This window comes from Dendrobates tinctorius, unplaced genomic scaffold, assembly GCF_039654945.1.
Source record: "Dendrobates tinctorius isolate UK_male_01 unplaced genomic scaffold, ASM3965494v1 ptg000120l, whole genome shotgun sequence".
In the NCBI taxonomy this organism is placed as follows: Eukaryota; Metazoa; Chordata; class Amphibia; order Anura; family Dendrobatidae; genus Dendrobates; species Dendrobates tinctorius.
Window position 1 is genome coordinate 42092958 of NW_027361788.1, and position 20838 is coordinate 42113795.

At 49.6% G+C, this 20838-nt stretch overlaps 1 protein-coding gene across 1 annotated transcript in view; it reads right to left on the reverse strand.

The window, feature by feature from the left end:
- Positions 1 to 285, reverse strand: part of LOC141046673 (ficolin-1-B-like) — a 170447-nt gene extending 170162 nt beyond the window's left edge. Inside the window, exon 1 of the mRNA XM_073541249.1 lies at positions 166 to 285. Within this exon, the coding sequence (XP_073397350.1) occupies positions 166 to 247 (82 nt within the window). The 5' untranslated portion in view covers positions 248 to 285. The remainder of the gene's footprint in view (positions 1 to 165) is intronic.
- Between the last annotated feature and the right edge of the window lie 20553 nt (positions 286 to 20838).

Consider the following 20838-nt stretch of genomic DNA (forward strand, 5'->3'; position numbering starts at 1 on the left):
ATACATAGTGAGGGAGTTAGAATCTCAGTATATGGGTATAATAAGGAAGACATGAGACGTCTTGTATCTGCCTCACATGGGTCACGTGATATTGAATCCATCAGATATAGCATTGCTTCTTCGTATCATCTGACACCGAATTATAAGAATGTGAATGTCACGTACCTGGACAGATGTCATCTGCCCAGCTGCAGATAAAGGTTGTACCGAGCAGGAGAACAAGTACGTTCTGCGGTGAGAGGATCATGGCTCCTTCTCTTATTGCTGCTTTAATCTTCTGCCACAATCGATTTTGTTAACTAAATCCAGTGCGTGCAATCTTTGACCCCTTGTACTGAAAAACAGAAAAATGGACGTTCAGTTAAAGGTAAACTGCGTTAATTAGGCCAATGATTCTTATTGATCTGTAGGGAGATAATAATGAAATAGATAATAGAGGAACCCGGTCTCCTGTTTCTGTCACATAATAGGGGGTGATACCTCAACAATACCCAATGTTACACCCCAGTCTTAGAAGATGACCTAGGAGTATTACACACCATATGGACAAACATATGTCCACATTACCCTTATAGCTTTTCTGACTTCCCATCCTACATCCATAGACATCAATATGCAGTCTTCTGGGAAGAATTTCAACAAGATTTTGGAGGAGTCTGTGGGAATTTTTACTTCTTTATCCAGAATAGCATTTGTGAGGTCAGACCATCATGTTGGGAGGAGGCCAGGGGCACAGTCTCCAGTCTAGTTCACCCAAAAGATGTTGTATAGAGTAGAGGTCTGGGATATTCATGGCTGCTCATGTTCTTCCCACTAAATTCCCCCAACCAGTGGTGTACCACCAATGGCAACCGATCACACGGCCACTTGGGGCCCAGGAGTCAGGGGGGACCTGCACTAGCATTGGCACCAGTGCACTCCATGCCTGGCAAGAATCTGCATAAAGCTGCATAACTAATCATATGCTAAATAGTTGCAAGTCAAATTTATATATGAGATAGCCAAGATGATTGTCTATAAAATAATGGTAGTCTCTCCCTTGAAGCAGTAGTAGATGATGAGATATGTAGCCTGAAAGTCAAATGTCCAAAACATTGTTACCCTTTTGCTCATCAGTGTACAGTGGGGCAAAAAAGTATTTAGCCAAAAACATCACTGCTCTAGAGGAGATCTGCATGGAGGAATGGGCCAACATACCAACAACAGTGTGTGGGAACCTTGTGAAGACTTACAGAAAACGTTTGACCTCTGTCATTGCCAACAAAGGATATATCACAAAGTATTGAGATGAAATTTTGTTTCTGACCAAATACTTATTTTCCACCATAATATGCAAATAAAATGAAAAAAAAACAGACAATGTGATTTTCTGGATTTTTTTTTCTCAGTTTGTCTCCCATAGTTGAGGTCTACCTATGATGTAAATTACAGACGCCTCTCATCTTTTTAAGTGGTGGAACTTGCACTATTGCTGACTGACTAAATACTTTTTTGCCCCACTGTATATGGAGGGCTATGTGGGGGTCATTATAATATTTGGAGGGCTAAGAGGGGTCCTTTATACATTATGGATCGCTATGTGGGAGGCATTATCAGGCTCGGACTGGCCCACTGGGGAACCGGAGGATTCTCCGGTGGGCCCAGGCACTGACACCTGCTGGCATACTGGCCAGCAGCTGCCTAGGGCCCCCACTGCTCCAAGGGCCCCCACTGCTCCAGGGGCCCCCAGCCAGTGGCTATGAGGCCCCTGAGTAAAGGGGGCTCGCCCTGTGCCAGCGTAGCAGCAGCTGGAGACAGGATCCTGTCCCCGCTGCTAAAGCTAAATGAATATTCACTCTTCCTCACGCCCCTATGGGCGTGGAGAGGCGTAAATACCATTTCTCTTTAATAGCAGGCAGCGTTAGCCGCAGGCTGCAGCTAACACTGCCCACATGCAAATCCCCACCACCGCACTACACACACACACAAAGCACCGCACCACATACACGCAGGCACACAGACACACAGCACAGTACATCAAGGCTTCCTGCCCGGAGCTTCCTGTTTGAGACAGACAGAAAGCTGCCGGGGAGGAAGAGACTGCCGGGATGTGCTGCAGGGAGGTGAGCTGCGCTGTGTGTCTGTGTGCCTGCGTGTGTGTATGTGGTGTGGTGCTTTGTGTGTGAGTGTGAGAGAGTTATGTGGTGCTTTGTTTGTGTGTGTGTGTGTGTGTGAGAGAGAGAGAGAGAGAGGTGGTGGGAAGGACAATGATATTGGTGGGGGAGGCAATGATGGAGGTGATTGATTGGCAATGATGGTGGTGGGGGAGGCAATGATGGAGGTGATGGGCAATGATGGTGGGGGAGGCAATGATGGAGGTGATGGGCAATGATGGTGGGGGAGGCAATGATGGAGCTGATAGGCAATGATGGTGGGAGGGAGGCAATAATGGAGGTGATGGCAATGATGGCAGTGGGGGGGCAATGATGGAGGTGATGGGCATTGATAGTGGTGGGGGAGGCAATGATGGAGGTGATGAAATGGACAATGATGGGGTGGGGGAGGAGGAAATGATTAAGGTGGTGGAATGGGCAGTGATGGTGTGGTGGGGAGAAGGCAATGATGGAGGTGGTGATGAGGACAATGATGGGGGTGGAGAGGGGCTGCATTATATTCTGTTGGGGACTGCATTATTCTCAGGGGACTACATTATATTCTGGGGGGCTACATCATAGTATATGAGGGGGCTACAGTATACTCTATGGGGCTGCATTATTCTTTCAGGGGGCTACATATTACTATATGAGGGAGCTACAGTACAGTATACTCTATGGGGGGCTGCATTATATTCTGTGGGGGGACTGCATTATTCTCTCAGGGGACTACATTATATTCTGGGGGGCTACATCATACTATGAGAGGGGCAGCATTATGCCCTATGAGGGGGCTACAGTATACTCTATGGGGGGGCTGCATTATATTCTGTGGTGGGGCTGTATCATACTATATGAGGGGGGCTGCATTATACCCTATGAGGGTGCTACATTATATTCTATGGTGGGGACTACATTATACCTTATGAAGGGGTGCTGCATTATGTTCTATGAGAGGGGGCTGCAATATATTTTATGAGGGGGGCTACACTGTAAAGTTACCGGTAGGGATGAGCAGTCCCATGGATGTTTAGGTTGATCAGGTTCAGGTAACAGAACTTGATTTCAAACATCATAGAAGCCAATGGGGACCCCATCTTCTGTACTGTAAAATGGTTATAGTGATGGCTAGGGGGCTGAAAAAGGATGCAAAATGTTGGTAAGAGCAGGACAATTGTCCTACAAACAAATGTGAATAGGAAAATTACTTAAAATAGCATAGAATAAAAATAAAATAATAAAAAAAAAAATCTTGAACCAACAAGCGGAGGTCCAAGAGGATGATGAGGTGGACATGGCACTGTATATGGAAGAGGAGATAGCCAACACTGTTTTTGTGGGTTTTTTTTTTTTAGTGAAATTAATTAAAATAACATAGAATAAAAAAAATAACAATCTTGAACCAGGAGGCGGAGGTCAAACTGGAGGAGAAGGTTGAGGAGGTGGACATGGCTGTGTAGATGAAAGAAGCGGAGGAGAAGGTAGCCAACACCGATTTTTGGTTTTCATTTTATTTACTTATTTTAAATTGGGAAGGCCCCAAAACAATAAGAATGGCAAATAGAACAATCAAACTGCAGTGGAGTTTAACAATAGCTGGGTGCAGCTGGCATACTTCTCTCCCTAGTAAACCAATACTACGGACATGGTTCCATGGGATCCATGCCTGGTTCATTTTAATGAATGTCAGCTTGCCACATTGGCTGTAGACAGGTGGATACACTTGTATGTGGTGGGGCGTGGCTAGGGGTTGTATAGTCGATGGGAGGTATGTGTCTCAGTGATGGCTTGTCTCTGTGATGTAAGCCCAGAGTGTTTTCTTTAGTGCCCATAAGCACTAAAGAATGTTACTATACTTATATATGTGTTCAAGGCCCTGTGGTGATGTCAGTCATGTGACTAGTCAGCTGGTGGGTTCGTGGGTGTGGCTATACCTTTGTAATGTAGACTACTACTGAAACACAGGGCTGTATGTGGGGAGGGGAAGCCTCCTGTGTGTGTTCTGGCTCCAGGACTAAGCCTAAAGGACTGGACATTTGTGTTTTGCCTGAGCTAAAGGCTATTTCTTCTGTTCTCTTTTGTGGGTTTGTGATGCAATAAACCCAATGAACTTTAAAAAGAACGTGCCTCCTGATTGCCAGCCATTGCACCTAAGCGAGTACAATCCCTACAATTGGTGCTAGACGTGCGGGCAGCGTTCCCAGCAGAGACATGAGATTGTTACTGCGTGTCCTGGGTCAAGTTTGCAGCAAGCCAGCAAGCATTGCCTGGAAAAATGGAGGACCTGCTGAAACACCTGGTCCAGTCACAGTCACAGCAACAGGAGACCAACAGGCTGTTGTTGCAACAGATACAACAGAGCCAGCAGGAGCAACGACAGCAGATGCAACTTCTGGCAACCGCCATCCAGGGCAGGACGAGCACCCCAACCCCAGGTCTGGCTGATGACACCCACGTCAGGAAGGCGGTAAGACGTGCATTACAGAAAATGACCCCTGAGAATAATGTTGAGGCCTTCCTGATGGTATTTGAGAGGGTGGCTGAGAGGGAAAAACTTCAGCCAGAGCAGTGGGCAGAGGTACTGGCGCCATACCTGACGGGGGAGCCCCAGAAGGCTACTATGACTTGACTTTGCAAGACGCCAAGGAGTATCCCAAACTAAAAGCTGAGATTCTCGCACGTTTGGGGGTGACAATGACTGTCAGGGCACAGCGAGTTCACCGCTGGGCCTATCACCGGGACAAACCGCCTCGCTCCCAAATGTTCGACCTGTTGCACCTGGTCCAGAAATGGCTGCAGCCAGAATCTTCTACTCCTGCACAGATGGTAGAGCCAGTGGTGATGGATCGGTTTGTGCATTCCCTGCCGAGACCCCTACAGACTTGGGTTGCCCAGGGTGATCCCCAGAATGCCGATGAACTGGTCGGACTGGTTGAGAGATACCAGGGAATTGAAGGCTCCTTGGGGAAGCTGTTGTGAATTCTCTCTCTGGCTTCCCTCTGGTTACTACTGAAGGTAGTGGAGCTGGTCAAATTGACAGAGGGGTTGTGAGTTTTCTTTCTGGGCTCCCTCTGTTGGTTACTGGAGGTAATGGAGCTGATCTGATTAACAGAGGTTTGCCACCTGATAATGAGGACGGCGATTGGAGATCTGGGGTTTCAGACTGGGATTTAAGACAGCCGACTCTGTTGTGAGTTCGTTTTCCCCTTCACCATTGAGGTCTGATGAACTCCCTCTTCTGGTGAAGGAAGGTAGTGAGGCTGATTACAAAGTACCTGAGCAGAATGATGATGACTGGGTGACTGGAATTGCTGACAGGATATAAGGCAGCCGACGCCCTTCTGCCTTGCGGGTGATTTCTCTGAGGGATTCTTGGAGACCAGTCTGATTCCTGCTCCTCAAAAGCTAAGTTTTCTGCTCTGCTTTTTGCATTTGTGTTTTGGTTTTGTTTTGCCTTGTTTTTCTGGATTTCTGCCTTTCCCTGCTGGGTGAGCTGAATTCCTTTTTGCTCTGTCTTCAGAAAATACTTCAGAGTACTGATATGGTCTTTTTGAAGCCTAGCGTCTTCAGGGCTTTTTTCCCTATCAGTCTGTTGGCTCTTGTTTTGAGAGGGTTTTGGCGGATTGCAGACAGCAGCTTTTCTATCCTGTCCTATTTAGTTAGCTTGGGCCCCATCATTTGCTCAGCCTATCTTTCTATCTGTGTGAGTGTTTTTTCATCTTGCTTCACCGTCATTATATGTTGGGGGCTGCCTATTGCTTTGGGGTCTGCTCTGGGGCAGTTTAGATTTCCCTTTCTGTCTTTAGGCTATGTAGTTCTCCGGCTGTGATCGAGGGGTCTAGGGCACCGTAGGAACCCCCCCACGGCTACTTCTAGTTGTTGTTGTTAGGGTCAGGGGTCTGCAATCCGATAGCTGCCAACTTCTCTGGTTTTCTGGACTTAGCTAGTATTTCTGTTTTTGCCTCCTACGGTGACTTATTCATAACACGACTCCCTCTATCCCTGCTGGTGATTTTCTTCCTGCCTCCTGAGGTTTTAGTTTCCAGGTCAGTCCCTGCATGTTCAGCTAAGTGTTCATTTGCTATTCTGTTCACATTTGATCTGGTTTTGTCTATCTCAGTTTTGTGTGGGTAAGCCAGCTCCGGCTGGGGCTGTGCTGAATCACCATCCATATGTTACTGCTTGTGCCAGTTTGTTTTTGTCCCTTATTAGATTGGCCTCTTTTTGCTCTGCTTTCAGAATATACCAGAGTGCTGATATAGTGGGCGAAGTCGTGTGACTTCAGTATTTTTTGCATCAGACGTATTTGACTTTTTTGCAGGGTTTTTTGCGTGATTGCAGACAGTGTCTTTTCTTTCCTGTCCTGTCTAGTCAGTGTGGGCCCCATCATTTGCTCAGTCTATTTTCCTGCCTGCATTTGTGTTTTTATCTTGTCTCACCGACAATATATGTTTGGGGGCTATCTATTCCTTTGGGGTCTGCTCTGGGGCAGTTTAGATTTCCCCTTTCTTGCTTTAGGCTTAGTTAGCTCTCCGGCTGTGCCGAGGCGTCTAGGATCATCGTAGGTACGCTCCATGGCTACTGCTAGTTGTGTGGATAGGATCAGGGGTCTGCAATCTGCTTAGTTACCAACCTCTCTGGTTTTCTGTGGCTTAGCTTGGGCTTGCTCTCCTCCTCTGTGACCCAATCATAACAGGAAGCAGCTCATTCCGTATTGGGGGTTCCAGCAGGGGGCGGAATCCCAAAAAGGGGTGGGGCATCCAAGGTAAAAAAGGGCGGGGAGGCGGTGCCCAAGGTCCCCACCGGTGATATTATTTGTTGATAGTGCCACGGGCCAGGACATATAGCTGCCCGTTGTCCCCATACCACCGAGCAGATAGACTGCAGCATGGGACGCCGTAGTTCATACTATGCATATCCAGCCTGCAGTGTGAACTCTCCACCTAACAAGGGGCCTCAAGCGTGTCCTGTGAAGCTGAACAGTCGAGCAGTAATGGCGTTGCTAGACTCCGGGAGCTTGGTGACCCTTGTAAGGGACACTTTTCCTCTCAACCTACTCCTGGGTAAAAAGGTCAGCGGTCGGTGCATACATAGTGATGCAAAGGACTACCCTATGGCCAGAGTGAACATTGAAACGGCGCATGGCACCGAGTCCCATGAAGTTGCCGTCGTTCGGGACTTGTTGCATCCTATAATTATAGGCCAGGATTTCTGTCTGTTTTGGGATCTGTGGGGGTAAGGGTTTGAGGTCACTAGCAAGAGCCGGGAACCAATGAACCCTAATAAGGTATCGCCACCACCAGAGGCAGACGGGTTTCCTTTTTGTGTCCTTGTGGGGGATGAGGAGGAAGTGTCCCCTGTATCTGACATTCCGGAGTTAGGGGTGGCCGGTGAGAATTTTGGGACTGCCCAGCATAGGGACCCAACGCTGAGGGAAGCCTTCAACATTGTCACCATCATTAATGGGGTTGCACAGGAGCCGGGGGCAGACACAAGATTTCCCTATATTATAATGAGTGTAGAGTTGTTATACTGCGTCACGAAAATAAGGGAGGAGTTGGTAGAGCAGTTAATAGTACCAGGCCCCTATAGACGGAAAGTGTTGGACATGGCCCATTCACACATCTTGGAGGGACACCTGGGGTGGTAAAAACGCAGGAACGGGTCGTGCAGAGGTTCTATTGGCCTGGGTGTCACAGAGAAATAGTAAACTATTGCAGGTCCTGCCCTACATGTCAGTTAACTGCTCCCACCTCTCATTTCCGGAACCCCCTTGTGCCATTGCCCATTATTGAGGTGCCATTTGAGAGACTTGCCATGGACTTGGTCGGTCCCTTAGTTAAATCAGCTCGGGGCCATCAGTATATATTAGTCATCCTGGACTATGCCACACGCTATCCAGAGGCAATTCCCCTGATAAATTCCTCTGCGAAGAGTATAGCACCCGAGTTGGTCCATGTGTTTTCCCGGACGGGTTTGCCGAAGGAGATCCTGACCGACCAGGGGACACCTTTTATGAGCAAGGTGATCAGGGAGTTGTGGAAGGTTCTGCAAATCTCCCAGTTGAGGACTTCAGTGTGCCATCCTCAGTCAGATGGCCTTGTTGAGAGATTTAACAAGACACTGAAGAGCATGCTAAGAAAAGCCATGGAGGAAGACGATAGAGACTGGGATTGTCTCTTACCATGTCTGCTGTTTTCTATCCGTGAAGTTCCCCAGGCCTCCACGGGGTTCTCGCCCTTCGAGCTTCTGTATGGCCATGGCCGACATCCGCAAGGTCTCCTTGATATAGCCAAGGAAACCTGGGAAGCCGAAGTCCCACCCCACAGAAGCGTCATTGAGCATGTGGCACTGATGCAGCAGAGGAATGCGAAGGTGATGCCCATCGTGAAAGAACACCTCCGCCAGGCACAAGAAGCTCAGGCCAGGGTCTACAACCGGTCAGCAAGAGTGAGGCAGTTCAATCCGGGAGACCGAGTTCTCGTGCTAGTTCTGACGGTGGGGAGCAAGTTCTTGGCCAAATGGCAAGGGCCGTGTGAGGTCGTGGAGAAGCTTGGGGAGGTAAACTATAAGATTCACCAACCAGGAAGACGAATACCATACCAGGTTTACCATGTCAACCTCATCAAGCCATGGCAAGAGAGTGCCAGCGGTAACTCCGTGCTCGCTGGGCAACCCAGAAGGTGAGGTTGGAGGGGTTACTATAGCAGAGACGCCATCGAAGGCCCAGAAACAACAGTGCTGGGAGTTGCTCCAGAAAAACAGGGACCTGTTTTCAGAGATGCCGCGGTGCACGAAGGTTGATGAGCATGAAGTTCTGACAGAGCCACATGTGTGGGTGAAGGTGAAGCCTTATTGAATTCCTGAGGCCCGTCGAGAAGTAATCTCCAAGGAGGTGCAGTGTATGTTGAAGCTCGGGGTCATTGAGGAATCCAAGAGCGGTTGGTCGAGCCCGATTGTCCTGGTCCCAAAACCTGATGGTGAATAGAGGTTCTGCAATGACTACTGGAAGCTGAATGACGTCTCCAAGTTCGACGCATATTACATGCCACGCGCTGATGAGCTCATCGAGAGACTTGGACCGGCCAGGTACATAACCACCTTGGAATTGACAAAGGGATACTGGCAGATCTCCATGGCACAGGAAGCCAAGAAGAAGACTGCATTTTCTACACCAGACGGGTGCTTCCAGTATGTTCGGATGCCGTTTGGCCTGCAGGGAGCTCCGGCGACCTTCCAGAGGGCTATGGATAGAATCCTTGTGCCTCATAAGCTATACGCTGCTGCGTACCTAGATGATATTGTCATCTTTACCCCGGACAGGGAGAGTCACCTGGAAAAGGTCCAAGCATTGTTTGATGCTCTAAGGAAGGCAGGGTTTACAATAAACCCAAAGAAGTGCGCCTTGGGTAAAGAAGAAGCCAAGTACCTTGGATATGTAGTGAGGCGTGGCGAGATCAAACCCCAAATCAATAAAGTGGAGGCAATTCAAACATGGTCGAGACCTCTGTCCAAAAAGCAAGTTAGAGCCTTTCTGGGGATCGTGGGATATTACAGGAGGTTCATCCCAAACTTCGCCATGGTGGCTGCGCCTCTAACTGATCTTCTTAAGGGGACAAAATCAGTAATGGTCTGATGGTCCGACAAGTCCGGACTTTAAAAAAGAGTTTATCCTTCAGACAGATGCCTCAGATGTCGGAGTAGGAGCAGTCCTTTCCCAGGAGATACATGGAGAGGAGCATCCTGACCTCTACCTGAGTAGGAAGCTATCTTCATGCGAAAGGAATTACTCAGTCGTAGAGAAGGAGTGTTTGGCCATAAAGTGGGCAGTGGACACGTTACGGTACTGTCTGGTGGGATGCAAGTTTAGACTGATATCTGACCATGCCCCACTCATATGGATGAGGGAAACAAAGGGTAAGAATGCTAGGGTCACCCGCAGGTTCTTAGCCCTGCAAGACTTCAGCTTCCATGTAGAAAATAGGGCAGGGAAGCTACATGGTAATGCCGATGCCTTCTCAAGAATCCCTTGTCTAGTGGGGGAAAGTGCCAAGCCCCACGGCTTTAGGCAGAGGGGGGAGGTATGTGGTGTGGCTAAGGGTTGTATAGTCGATGAGAGGTATGTGTGGTGCCCCTGAGGCTTCAGTCGTCAAAGAGGTACTGCACCTTCTCCTAAGGTGTAGTGCCCCACCATCCAGGTAAGGTGGGAACTCCTGACCACGCTCCACACCTGCATTCCACACACAGGATAGTTCAGTTGGGCCACCTAACAGCTTCAGGCTGGGGGTTAGCAGAGCACCCCTCGTGGAACCCTGCTTCGTAACACGAGATGTGCTGGGAGGTGGGTGGAGTGAGATGATACAAAAGAGTGGGAAGAGTGAGTTAGTTGGTGAGAGGAGAGAGAAGAGAGAAGATGGGTGTCTGAGGGACGTGCTGCAGCAGGTCCCAATGATCTGGGCTGCTGGCACGAGAAAGACCAGAGAAATAGACTGATAAGATTGCTAACCTAACCTTCCATAAGAGAGAGAGAACAGATCGGAACGAAGGAGAATAGAAGGACGGTGGGAAGCTGGTTGAAGAAAGATAGAGAACCCTTCCAGTCCAGAGAGCGCAAAGGCCGGGGCCCGGGCCCGGAGGTTGATTGGATCTTTATGTCCGACAACAGACACCGGAGGAGTAGTGAGCCGCTAACGCCTTGCTCCCATCATAGACTTGGGACACAACAGCAACTGAATAGAGCGCCGGGACACAGAGTGGAGTCCCCGAAGCAGGCTACAGCTGTCTGTCATACAAGTAAAGACTAGGAACACCTAGAGAGAGGCATTCCACGGTAACTAAGTACTGGAGTGCTTCGCACCTAAAGGCGCATTGGAGGAGTCGTTCAGTGAAGGTACATATTGGCGGAGTGTGGAAGGGAGAATCCTATCCTGCCTGGAGGTTGGCTGGAGCCCTGACATGGAGAACACAGTACGGAGGCAGGCAGTTGTGTGAACTGCAAACAGTGAGTAAAGCTTTGGAACTGCATACTCTGGTGTCCTCCAGTTATTCCCGCACCACTACACCTGGGTACCAGCATCCATACCAGCCTGCGCCTCTCCTCATCAATTGCACCTACACTGCCCTGGGACTACAGCTCCACCTGTGGGGAGCTATACCATCTCTGCTGCATCACACCATCAGTTCCAGTGGATCTGTATGCAGCGTTGGCTTACCATCTCCCTTGCCAAACACCACGGGTGGCGTCACGAACTATTCTAATAAACTTTAACACCATTAACATCACCGCCATTGATATTGGGCGCCCAGGGCCACGGACCAGGTCCCCGCTGCTGTGACACATTCCCGCCTTGACACGGGCCCGGTACCGAGTACCCTGCTGCCCTGGGTGTGCGAGGGCGACCCAATTTTGACGTCGCGAACAGGATGACGAGACCCGATGCCATCGGGTTCTGTGTGCCTTGGATTTACAACTTTTGAAAATGTGCAGAAGACCAAATTTAATAGACTGTAAAATGGACATTAGAAATGGCCACTGGCACGGAGAAGAAGGGCGTGAAGAGAAGGGAGGTCCTAAGAAAAGACCGCGAAGAGTCTTGGGCCGTCCCTGCCTGAATTACTATGTGACAGATGCATGGCCCACCCCCCCGAGGGGTTCGTATACTGGCTTGGTATGGAGGCGCGGGAAGAAGACGCCGCCCCCGGAAGGAGGGGCAGAGAAAGCCAGTGGCGAGCAGAAGGGCTTAGCAAGAGAGACAACACCAGAACGCCATTTTGGAGAGTGAGGGAAGGAGGCCTGCGCAGCGCGGGGAAACGGATCTCCCTGGCGCCATGGCTGACGGCTCCCACCCGAACTCCGGAATGAACCGCCAGCAACTAGAAGCTGAAATAGCTGAATTGACAGCCAGTCTGCAGCAGAGGAAGGAAGCCTTGGAGAGGCTGAAACGGCAGCGCGCCGCGGTGGGGCATACACTAGCGGTACCCCCTCCATCGGTACCTGCCGCTACCACACTGGACTGTCCCTGGGCAGCGCTGATCTACACTTCTACCCTGACCATACGGCTGAGTGCCGCTTGCCCGAAGGAGTTACCGGAGGACCCGGGAGTGGAAGCGGAGCTCCTGCCCGGACCTGACGCGGCTGTGCAGGTCCCCACAGAGACCCCTGCGGATCCGGAGCCACCATCCGCTCCATCACCACCTGCACCGGAGCAGAGGCCGCACCGCCAGGAGACCCCAGGTATGTCGGATGTCCCTCCACCTGGGGAGGCCCCGGGGTGTACCGCAGTTGCAGCGGCTGGCCAGGTCATCCTGGACCTGGTCTGGGACCGGGATGCTGGTGCTGTGGGTGAGAGCAGGTCCCAGGAAGAGCGGGAGAAAGAGGAGAACTGGGCAGGGTGCCGAGACACCATTCGAAAGTTAGCAGCAGAGTATCGGGAAAGGGAGCAGAGGAAGAAGACTGTGTTGGGCCCGGATCTGGCCCGGAAGGAGAGGGCCCGTGCAGGTCATCATGGCCCCCGGGATGCGGCTGGTTGGGGGCAGGTGCTGAATGTGAACAAGGAGAAGGGTTTTGGATTCATCGCGGACCCTAAGCGCACTGGTGACCTGTTCTTCAACCGGCGGGATGTGGAGTCCCATCTGAGGAGAGGACATCCAGATAGAGATCTGCCGCCTGGGGAATATGTGACCTTTACCCGGCATGAGGGACTCAGGGGATGGTACGCCCTGAATGTATGACGTATCCCTGCAGAGTTCATCGAGAGGTACCTGCCATCAAGACCAGTCAATGCTCCATCCACCGGTACCCCACAGACTGCTCTGGTACCTGTTTCCAAGAACCAGGCTGCTAATGCATCACCTCCAGTTCGGCGGCCCAAACCAAAGATCTCTGGCTTGACACCATGGGAAGAGGAGTACCTGCGGATTGCTAATGACTACTTGGAGTCTGGTAGCCGTTAAAATAAGTTACTAAATCTCGTTACCCAGGAGGGTTTTGTTTGCACCAGTTTGCCTTGTTTTGCTATCATGTTTTTACGGTAGCACTTTTGTTGCCTGCTTTTGATTGGCAGTGTTTTTCTACAAATGGAACTGTGGAGATCATGAACGCTGTATGATCCAAAACTTTCTTGTAAATAGTTTGCACCTCTTTAGGTGCCCTTTCTTGATTTTACATATAAAGACACTTTGCGAAGATAATGTTTTTTTTGCATGGACACTTTTCGAAGAATGATGTCTACCTCAAGGGACACTGCAAGAAATCCCGACTGGGAGCAGTGTTCAGCACCTTACAAGAATTTTGAATGTTTTATGATAACGTATTTGATAATTTTGTGTCTTGTGAAAAGTAAATATCTTTTATAGAATATTTGATACAGAGAATTAGAAAAGTTTTGAGATAGAATGTGAGAATTAAATAAAGACTGAAGAATTGAAAGTGACAGGTGACAGGCCAAGGGCAGATGTTCAGTGTCTTGCGTCCAGTAGAGAGAGAAAAAGGAAAAGAGAATAATTGATAGAAAATGTAATAAAGAAAATGTGTTGAATATAGCACTTTGAATTGAGAATTGCACTTAAGTAAATTTTTGATACTAAGATAGGAAGTTAGCCTGTTTGTAACGTTTAAGAAATGTGCCTCCTACACTAGGAAGATTAGATAAGTATTGATAAACAGCATGTAAAATTTTTGTGTGTTCCTGTATTGTACCTTTTGTTGTCTTACAGCCCGCGGACGTGCTGTGTTTAACGGGGGGGTATGTGGCGCCCCTGAGGCTTCAGTCGCCACAGAGGTACTGCACCTTCTCCTAAGGTGTAGTGCCCCACCATCCAGGTAAGGTGGGAACTCCTGACCACGCTCCACACCTGCATTCCACACACAGGATAGTTCAGTGGGGCCACCTAACAGCTTCAGGCTGGGGATTAGCAGAGCACCACTCGTGGAACCCTGCTTCGTAACACGAGATGTGCTGGGAGGCGGGTGGAGTGAGATGATGCAAAAGAGTGGGAAGAGTGAGTTAGTTGGTGACAGAAGAGAGAAGATGGGTGTCTGAGGGACGTGCTGCAGCAGGTCCCAGTGATCTGGGCTGCTGGCACGAGAAAGACCAGAGAAAGAGACTGATAAGATTGCTAACCTAACCTTCCATAAGAGAGAGAGAACAGATCGGAACGAAGGAGAATAGAAGGATGGTGGGAAGCTGGTTGAAGAAAGATAGAGAACCCTTCCAGTCCAGAGAGCGCAATGGCCGGGGCCCGGTCCCGGAGGTTGATTGGATCTTTATGTCCGACAACAGACACCGGAGGAGTAGTGAGCCGCTAACGCCTTGCTCCCATCATAGACTTGGGACACAACAGCAACTGAATAGAGAGCCGGGACACAGAGTGGAGTCCCCGAAGCAGGCTACAGCTGTCTGTCATACAAGTAAAGACTAGGAACACCTAGAGAGAGGCATTCCAGGGTAACTAAGGTGCATTGGAGGAGTCGTTCAGTGAAGGTACATATTGGCGGAGTGTGGAAGGGAGAATCCTATCCTGCCTGGAGGTTGGCTGGAGCCCTGACCTGGAGAACACAGTACGGAGGCAGGCAGTTGTGTGAACTGCAAGCAGTGAGTAAAGCTTTGGAACTGCATACTCTGGTGTCCTCCAGTTATTCCCGCACCCCTACACCTGGGTACCAGCATCCATACCAGCCTGTGCCTCTCCTCATCCATTGCACCTACACTACCCTGGGACTACAGCTCCACCTGTGGGGAGCTATACCATCTCTGCTGCATCACACCATCAGTCCCAGCGGATCTGTATGCAGCGTTCGCTTACCATCTCCCTTGCCAAACACCACGGGTGGCGTCACGAACTATTCTAATAAACTTTAACACCATTAACATCACCACCATTGATATTGGGCGCCCAGGACCACGGACCAGGTCCCCGCTGCTGTGACACATTCCCGCCTTGACACCGGCCCGGTACCCAGTACCCTGCTGCCCTGGGTGTGCGAGGGCAACCCATATGTGTCTCAGAGATGGCTTGTCTCTGTGATTTAAGCCCAGGGTGTTTTCTTTAGTGCACATAAGCACTAAAGGATGCTACTATACTTATATATGTGTTCAAGGACCTGTGGTGATGTCACAGTCACGTGTCTAGTCATCTGGTGGGTTCGTGGGTGTGGCTATACCTTTAAAATGTAGACTAATACTGAAACACAAGGCTGTATGTGGGGAGGGATAAGCCTCCTGTGTGTGGTGAGGCTCTGGGAACTGAGCCTAAAGGACTGGACATTTGGACTGTGTTTTGCCTGAGCTAAATGCTATTTCTTTTGTTCTCTTTTGTTTTGTGGGTTTGTGATGCAATAAATCCCATGAACTTTAAAAGGAACGTGCCTCCCGATTGCCAGCCGTTGCACCTAAGCGAGTACAATCCCTATAGTGGTCACACCCCATGCCGTGGTAAACACACATTTCGACAGTACACTTGCCACAAGTTCTCTCGTTTGATGCTATAAAATGTAAATTTGTTATAACTAATAGAGAGTAGGGATGAGCTTTCCAATATTGAAATATTGGAAATCGGCCCGATATTTGTGATATCGGAATTCCGATTCCGATATTTTTTTCACATCGGAAATCAGAAAGCAGAAGAAGACTAAGCATGGTTTAAAGGGAGTGTATCCGTTCCTCCACGTGGTGCTCCTGGAAACTCCCTGCAAAGCAAGGTGAGCTGAATGCAGACACATGTCAGTCAAAGGGCATATTGACACAACCACTGGCAGTTTTAATTTAATAATGTAAAATCACTAACCCTAACCCTAACTATCCCTAACCCTTAACCCTTATCACTAACCCTAATCCTAACTAACCCTAACCACTAGCCATAACCCCTAACCCTTACCCTACTAACCCTTAACCCTAGCCCCTAACCCTGCTAACCGTAACCCTAACCCTACTAACCCTAACCCCTAACCCTACTAATCATAAGCATAACCCTAAACCCTAACCCTACTAACCCTAACCCTACTAACTATAAGCATAACCCTAACGTAAACCCTGACTCTACTAACCCTAACTAACCCTAACCCCTTACCCTAACCCTACTAACCCTAACCCCTAACCATAACCCTACTAATCCTAACCCCTAACCCTACTAACCCTAACCCCTAACCTTACTTACTAACCATAACCATAACCCCTAACCCTACTAACCTTAACCCCTAACCCTAACCCTACTAACCATTAGCATAACCCTAAACCCTAACCCTACTAATCCTAACCCCTAACCCTACTAACTAGAGTTGAGCGAAACGGGTCGAAAAAATTCAAAAGTCGCCGACTTTTGGCAAAGTCGGGTTTCATGAAACGAAACCCGACCCTAGGATGAGGTCGGCCACGAGGTCGGCGACTTACGCGCCAAAGTCGCGTTTCAAAAGTTTGTTTTGCGCTCTTTTTCAGCCAATCAGGATCCACGGACACTGTGGGCAACGTGATGACATAGGCACGGGTCACCACCATCTTTCAGAAGGGCATGCAAGTGATTGGCTTGCTATGGTGGGCGTCACAGGGGGTATAAAAGGGCGTGCACGCCGACCGCCATCTTACTTCTGCCGATCTTAGTATAGGGAGAGGTTGCTGCTGATTCTGTAGCGAGAGCGTTAGGCAGGGAAGAAGACAAAAAAACTGCTTCTGCTGCTAGCGATTTGGCCTGCACAACACACAAGTCACTGTGTGTGCAGTGCAAGGGGAGGCTATATTGTGGTGTATCAGTGGTGTTGGTTGTTGGGCTGCCTTTTAAGGCTTCCTGACATGCTGGCATTGCTGTTTACCCACTGCTCTGCAAACTGCTTTTTTAAAAGCAATCCAATCTCCCTTATCCTCTCGTCACTTTGGTCACAGGCAGCTGTGCCATCGAGCGTGTCACATAGCGCTCAGATATCAGTGGGCCTCACACCATCCACAAGTGTCCAGTGTCCAAAAGTGTACGCAGAGATTCAAAATCTCCATTATCCTCTCGTCACTTTGGTCACAGGCAGCTGTGCCATCGAGCGTGTCACATAGCGCTCAGATATCAGTGGGCCTCACACCATCCACAAGTGTCCAGTGTCCAAAAGTGTACGCAGAGATTCAAAATCTCCATTATCCTCTCGTCACTTTGGTCACTGGCAGCTGTGCCATCGAGCGTGTCACATAGCGCTCAGATATCAGTGGGCCTCACACCATCCACAAGTGTCCAGTGTCCAAAAGTGTACGCAGAGATTCAAAATCTCCATTATCCTCTCGTCACTTTGGTCACAGGCAGCTGTGCCATCGAGCGTGTCACATAGCGCTCAGATATCAGTGGGCCTCACACAATCCACAAGTGTCCAGTGTCCAAAAGTGTACGCAGAGATTCAAAATCTCCATTATCCTCTCGTCACTTTGGTCACAGGCAGCTGTGCCATCGAGCGTGTCACATAGCGCTCAGATATCAGTGGGCCTCACACAATCCACAAGTGTCCAGTGTCCAAAAGTTTACGCAGAGATTCAAAATCTCCATTATCCTCTCGTCACTTTGGTCACAGGCAGCTGTGCCATCGAGCGTGTCACATAGCGCTCAGATATCAGTGGGCCTCACACAATCCACAAGTGTCCAGTGTCCAAAAGTTTACGCAGAGATTCAAAATCTCCATTATCCTCTCGTCACTTTGGTCACAGGCAGCTGTGCCATCGAGCGTGTCACATAGCGCTCAGATATCAGTGGGCCTCACACCATCCACAAGTGTCCAGTGTCCAAAAGTGTACGCAGAGATTCAAAATCTCCATTATCCTCTCGTCACTTTTGTCACAGGCAGCTGTGCCATCGAGCGTGTCACATAGCGCTCAGATATCAGTGGGCCTCACACAATCCACAAGTGTCCAGTGTCCAAAAGTGTACGCAGAGATTCAAAATCTCCATTATCCTCTCGTCACTTTGGTCACAGGCAGCTGTGCCATCGAGCGTGTCACATAGCGCTCAGATATCAGTGGGCCTCACACAATCCACAAGTGTCCAGTGTCCAAAAGTGTACGCAGAGATTCAAAATCTCCATTATCCTCTCGTCACTTTGGTCACAGGCAGCTGTGCCATCGAGCGTGTCACATAGCGCTCAGATATCAGTGGGCCTCACACAATCCACAAGTGTCCAGTGTCCAAAAGTGTACGCAGAGATTCAAAATCTCCATTATCCTCTCGTCACTTTGGTCACAGGCAGCTGTGCCATCGAGCGTGTCACATAGCGCTCAGATATCAGTGGGCCTCACACAATCCACAAGTGTCCACTGTCCACAAGTGTGTGCAGAAATTCTAAAACTCCCCTGTCCCTGACCTTGTACCTTGTTTTACATTCCTATATAGTTTGTTGGATTTTGTCTACATTTCTACCAAAAATGAGGAAGGCTGGTGGAAGAGGCCGTGGAATTGGGCGGGGGTTGGCAGCTGGTAATGATGGTGTTGGTGGTGGATCTGATGGTAGTGGCAAGAGCAAAATAGGACCGAATGCAGGAGGTGCTGACCCTGCGTCATCGTCTGGCTACATAAGGCCTCGAACGCTTAGTTTTCTAGGAGTTGGCAAACCGCTTTTAAAGGCAGAGCATCAGGAAAAAGTTTTGTCTTACATTGCTGACTCAGCCTCCAGCTCTATCGCCTCCTCTTCTTCAGTTGTAAAAAGTAAAAGCACTGAGTCGTCATTGGAGGCTCATGTTCATGAACCACACCTTTCCTTGTGTCCTTCACCCCAACCAAGATTGAAGGATGACGCAGGCCATACTACTGATTACTCCATGGAGCTGTTTTCACATACCATGCCTGGATTATCAAGTGAAATGGTGAATTACCCAGGCCAAGATGAATCTGACATGGAGTGCACTGATGCACAGCCGCTGATGGATGATTCTGCTGGTACATTCACTCAGAGCACTACATTGTCCTCGCAGTGTACAGAGCCAGATTCTGACCCTGATGAGACTCAGGTGCCCTTTCCCGCACACTATACCACCATACACGGTGGCACAGAGGAAGGTGCACATGACATAGAAGAGGAGGTGATGGATGACCCAGTTGTTGACCCAGATTGGCATCCATTGGGGGAAGAGGGTGCTGCTTCCAATAGCTCAGATGAGGAGCATCCACAGCAGACATCGACATCGCAACAGCTGTTATCTGGCAGGCCCGGAGCACTCCAAAGACAGGTTCCAAACATCAAAAGAGTTTGCTGGACAGCTTGTCCAGAGGGTCAAAAGATCACAGCGTGCTAGGCCGCAAAATGTCTGCCAAAGTAGGAAGAGTGCAGTGTGGCACTTTTTTGAACAAAATCCTCATGATCAGGCCAAGGTTATCTGTAAGAAGTGCGCAAAGACCTTTAGCCGAGGGAAAAATCTGAAAAATTTGAATACCAGTTGCATGCTTAGACATTTAACCAGCATGCACTTGCAAGCGTGGACACAACACCAAACCTCAAGTGCCACATGTGCAACTGATCACAACGAAGGTAGTCAGCAACGCTACATTGTTTCCCCCACTGTAAGCCCACCGGTTAGCACAGCAGCAAATGTTGAGGTGTCGTTGCAAGGCCACAGCAGTCAGGGAATCCCACTGTTATATCAACGAAAGACTGATTCTAGGCCATCAGAAAGAACACCAACTCCATCACCATCATCAACCCTCTCTCAGTCCGCCCTGTCCACCGCTACTTCCACCATATGCAGCTCTCAAGTCCAGCTCACCCTCCCAGACACTATGAGTAGGTCAAGAAAGTACTCAGTCTCTCACCCGCGTACACTGGGTTTGAACGCCCACATTGCCAAACTAATCTCGTTTGAGATGATGCCCTTTCGGTTGGTGGAAAGCACAGCTTTCCGCGAACTCATGGCCTATGCAGTACCACGCTATGACCTACCCAGTCGCCACTTCTTCTCTCGCAAAGCCATCCCAGCCCTCCACCATCATGTGAAAGACCGCATTGTCCATGCACTCAAGCAGTCAGTGAGCGGAAAGGTGCACCTCACAACTGATGCATGGTCCAGTCGGCATGGCCAGGGCCGTTACGTGTCCATCACTGCGCACTGGGTTAATGTGGTGGATGCAGGGTCCACAGGGGACATCGGTGGTGGGACAGTGCTGCCTAGCCCACGGTATAGGAAACAGTTGGCTGTAGGCGTTCGACCCTCCTCCTCCTCCTCCAGAAGCGAAAGCTCGTCCACAGAGCGCAGTCGTACGAGCACTCCATCTGCAGCTGCCACTGTTGCACACGATGTGTCCCCCTATTGAGCAGCTAGTGGAAAGCGTCAGCAGGCTGTGTTGCAGATGATGTGTTTGGGCGACAGACACACCGCCGAGGTGCTGGCCGAGTACTTGAAGCGACAAACTGAGTCATGGCTGGGCAGTGTACATCTTGAGGCAGGCAAGGTAGTTAGTGATAACGGCCGTAATTTTGTGGCAGCCATAGCCCTTTCAAAACTCAGCCACATACCTTGCTTGGCTCACACCTTGAACCTGGTGGTGCAGTGCTTCCTCAAAAATTATCCGGAGTTAACAGCCCTGCTCCAGAAGGTGCGAAGACTGTGCGCGCACATCCGCCGGTCGCCTGTACACTCCGTTCGTATGCAGAAGCTGCAGCGATTGCTCCACCTTCCCAACCACCGCCTCATTATCGACATTGCAACAAGGTGGAACTCCACCCTGCACATGGTGGAGCGGCTGTGCGAGCAGAGGC